This window comes from Bombina bombina, chromosome 4 (assembly GCF_027579735.1).
Source record: "Bombina bombina isolate aBomBom1 chromosome 4, aBomBom1.pri, whole genome shotgun sequence".
Taxonomy (NCBI): Eukaryota; Metazoa; Chordata; class Amphibia; order Anura; family Bombinatoridae; genus Bombina; species Bombina bombina.
This window is the reverse complement of record NC_069502.1, coordinates 710,975,269-710,978,751: the sequence shown is the minus strand read 5'-3', so window position 1 is coordinate 710,978,751 and position 3,483 is coordinate 710,975,269. Positions and strand designations below refer to the sequence as shown.

Sequence of the window (3,483 nt, the reverse complement as noted above, 5' to 3'; positions counted from 1 at the left end):
TTAAACCTTTAGTAATTTAATTTCACCAGTTTTTAAAAGTCTTTAGTTAGCAGTGGGAGGAGGTTGTGAGATTTCTATAGAGAAATGCCAGTTCAGATGTATCTTCCAGTACTGACTCCTCCTGTCTCATGAAGCCCTTCCCCATCCAGCCTCTCATACAATAAATAAATGACTACTGTCCTCATCAAATTCCAGAGCTCTCTTTCTAAGACAAACATTACCAACAGGCGTGTCCACTGTAGTCTATAATCAAACACATCCCATTTTCTGTTTCATTATTTCACACCTTGATCCCACAAGGGAAGGAATAGCAGGGACCATGTCTACTGGTTCTCTTAGTGATGTGGAAGAATTCCAGGAGGTGGAAATGTTGGACTGTGATGGTATCAAACTGGATTCTAACAAGGAGTTTGGCATATCCAACGACAGCAATGAGGAGAGCTCCACTTGTGAAAATGGATCCCCCAAAAAAGGTAGAGGGTCATCAGGGAAGAGAAGGAAGACTGCTTCCAAGAAAAATCAATTAAGTGGTGTGAACCAGGAGGGCAAGCAGGTTCAGAGGAATGCGGCAAATGCCAGGGAGAGGGCAAGGATGAGAGTGCTCAGCAAAGCCTTCTCTAGGCTCAAAACCACTTTACCCTGGGTACCTCCAGACACCAAGCTGTCCAAACTGGACACCCTTAGGCTGGCATCTAGTTATATAGCTCATCTAAGGCAAATCCTAGCCAATGACAAGTATGAGAATGGCTACATCCATCCTGTCAACCTGGTAAGATTCATTTAATATATATCATAATCAAATTGCATTGAGTATTATTATTATTATCATTAATAATAATAATAATAATAATAATAATAATAATAGTGATGATAATAATAATAACAATATAATCATCATCATTGCCGAATTACCCATTAGATGACAACTTTATATCATTTTCATTCATTTGAAAAATTATCCTACATTTTAAATATTAATTTACGTATTTCATGTTTATTCATCTACATTTCTGAAGTAGTTTATGAATTTTAAAAGTATAAAATATTGAACTTCAATACGACGGTTCATTTCTGGTTTTTTAAATTAATTTATACCTTAGTTTGTCTTTATACTTTAGTGATGTTTATAACACCACACCTCTTAATAAAGGGTAAAATATACAGAAGAAGAAATTATATTATTGTATCAGACAAATGGTTACGTATTGTATTAAAAGTTTGTTGTAAACTGTAACCAAGTAGAACATAAAGGCACTTTTTCATAGTACAATATATGAGCATTTTTTATACTTTGAATGTTTTAGGAGAAATGTTTCTATATTCTGTATTTATATTAATGTGGTAAGACATTTACTGGAGGAGAAAATCAAGAATAATCGCTGTGAAAGCAATTATTATTATTATTAGTAATAGTAGTAGTATTTTATATTATTATTATTATTATTATTATTAGTAGTAGTAGTAGTAGTAGTAGTAGTATTGTATACTATTATTATTATTATTATTATTATTATTATTATTATTATTATTATTATTATTATTATTATTAGTAGTAGTAATAGAAGAAATATTATTATTATTATTAATAATAATAATATAAAATAATAATAATAATATTAATAATAATATATTTTGATTGGTCGAGCCATAGATCTAGATAGATAGATAGATAGATAGATAGATAGATAGATAGATAGATAGATAGATGATAGACAGATCCATTAGCTTTATCAAATAACGACAATACTATTTAATCCTATATAGATCTTGATATATAGGGAAGCAGGTAAACAGCAAACCATTTTGTTAAAAGGGATTTTAAGACAATCAGATACTGCTTATAGGTCTATGTATCTAGATATATACATTTTTGCTAGTTATGTAGAAATAATGTTAGGTTGCTCAATTTGCAAAGTTAACAGCCAGTTTATTCTTTTATAGACATGGCCTTTTATGGTTGCTGGAAAACCTGAGAATGAACTTAAAGAAGTGGTGAGCTCCAGCCGTTTGTGCGGTACAACAGCCTCATGACCCTAGAGAGGCCTTCAATTCTGGTGGTGGCAGAACAGCCCCAAAAGGAAGGAATAAATACAAACTGTAAAGACAATGCAGTCTGTTTTCTAGAGGAGACCAAATATACAGCAACCTTCACTCTGACCAAAGACCCTTGCTATATTTAACGTTATGGCATTTGTACATTTATAGTCCTGCAGCCTTGCTGGTTCAAGAGCTCTCAAAACTCTATATACAAATGTGTACAGTATGTTGTTGGATGTGGAGTACTTAGACATTTGACTTTGATAGTCTTGTCTGGAATCGACTCACATATTCAATTATATAAATTTATATGAAAATATATATTTTTTTTCTGAAAAGATTCAGATATTCCTGTGAATAAAAAAGTGTTTATATATATAATTATATATTTGTGTTCCTTTTCAATTAAAAAGCAAATATTATTTAAAGAAATATATATAAAAAAAAAAGGTACATTAACTGATGTGTGCTTTTAAATTGATGGTTTTTATCTAAGGTTTAGCAATAAATGTAATCAATAACAGGTAAAGGGTTCATTCCTATCCAACATTAAAGCAAAAATTAAATTTAACTAATAGTTAAATACATTTTTAATAATAAAATCCCATAGTATTTACTGCAAACTATCATACAATAATTTACATTCTATGCCAGTTGTAAACTTGAAAACCGGTTGCAAACACGATACATCTCAGGTTTTTAACGTCTGAAAGAAAAATAGTGTGACCATTAATATAATGTTGGTATAAACTTTATGAATTTTAAATAAAACCATTAAAAATATCATCTAGTTATGACACTCATACAATAAACAGTATTTAATAGACGTAATGGCTATGAAAACAAATACAATTGCTCTGTATTCCATTTAATTTAAGAATAAAAATAAATACAACTTTATATATTTATTTCCATAATAAAAGTTTTTCTACACAATTTCTACAATAGTGTCCATTACATTCTATGAGATTTATTACTGATATTTAGTTTGATAAGTTTTTAATTAAAAGAGAATAAACATTTTCATGGTTAACTGTAGGGACCAAAATATATAATTAATGTTTCTTAATACTAAAAAGTTGGGTCATGTGATCTAAGTGATGCTTTATACTATAGCCAACGTTTTACAATTGCATACATTCTAATTTTAAAGAAACACCTAATAGTTTATTATACAATGTTGCTGATTTTGTTTAGACTGTAAAAATTAGTCTTAAAAGAAACATATTTAGAAAATAAGTATTTTAAACGTTGCAAATATTTGATATGGGAGACTGATTTAACCCGTTACAAACCAATAAGTAATAGCTATTAGAGGAATAATTGTCAAACAGAATATTTACATTTAGCATTGTTAATCCACTGCAATCAGATAGATTATGATTTCTTTTTTTAATTTGTCCTGCAAATTCCATTTCCTTTTATAATTATATTTTTTAACAATAA

At 29.3% G+C, this 3,483-nt stretch overlaps 1 protein-coding gene across 1 annotated transcript; it reads left to right on the top strand.

The window, feature by feature from the left end:
* The first annotated feature begins 257 nt into the window (after positions 1–257).
* Positions 258–2,273, top strand: TCF21 (transcription factor 21). The gene is made up of 2 exons (XM_053709159.1): positions 258–769; positions 1,942–2,273. Exons 1-2 carry the CDS (start codon positions 320–322, stop codon positions 2,029–2,031), a joined length of 540 nt encoding a protein of 179 aa, XP_053565134.1. The 5' UTR covers positions 258–319; the 3' UTR covers positions 2,032–2,273.
* Positions 2,274–3,483: the final 1,210 nt, after the last annotated feature.

What these genes read in the sequence shown, in the direction of transcription:
- TCF21 (XM_053709159.1), top strand. Translation starts at nt 320, where the DNA reads ATGTCTACTGGTTCTCTTAGTGATGTGGAAGAATTCCAGGAGGTGGAA. An exon ending in ACATCCATCCTGTCAACCTG is followed by an intron (nt 770 to 1,941) that starts GTAAGATTCATT and finishes ATTCTTTTATAG; the next exon opens with ACATGGCCTTTTATGGTTGC.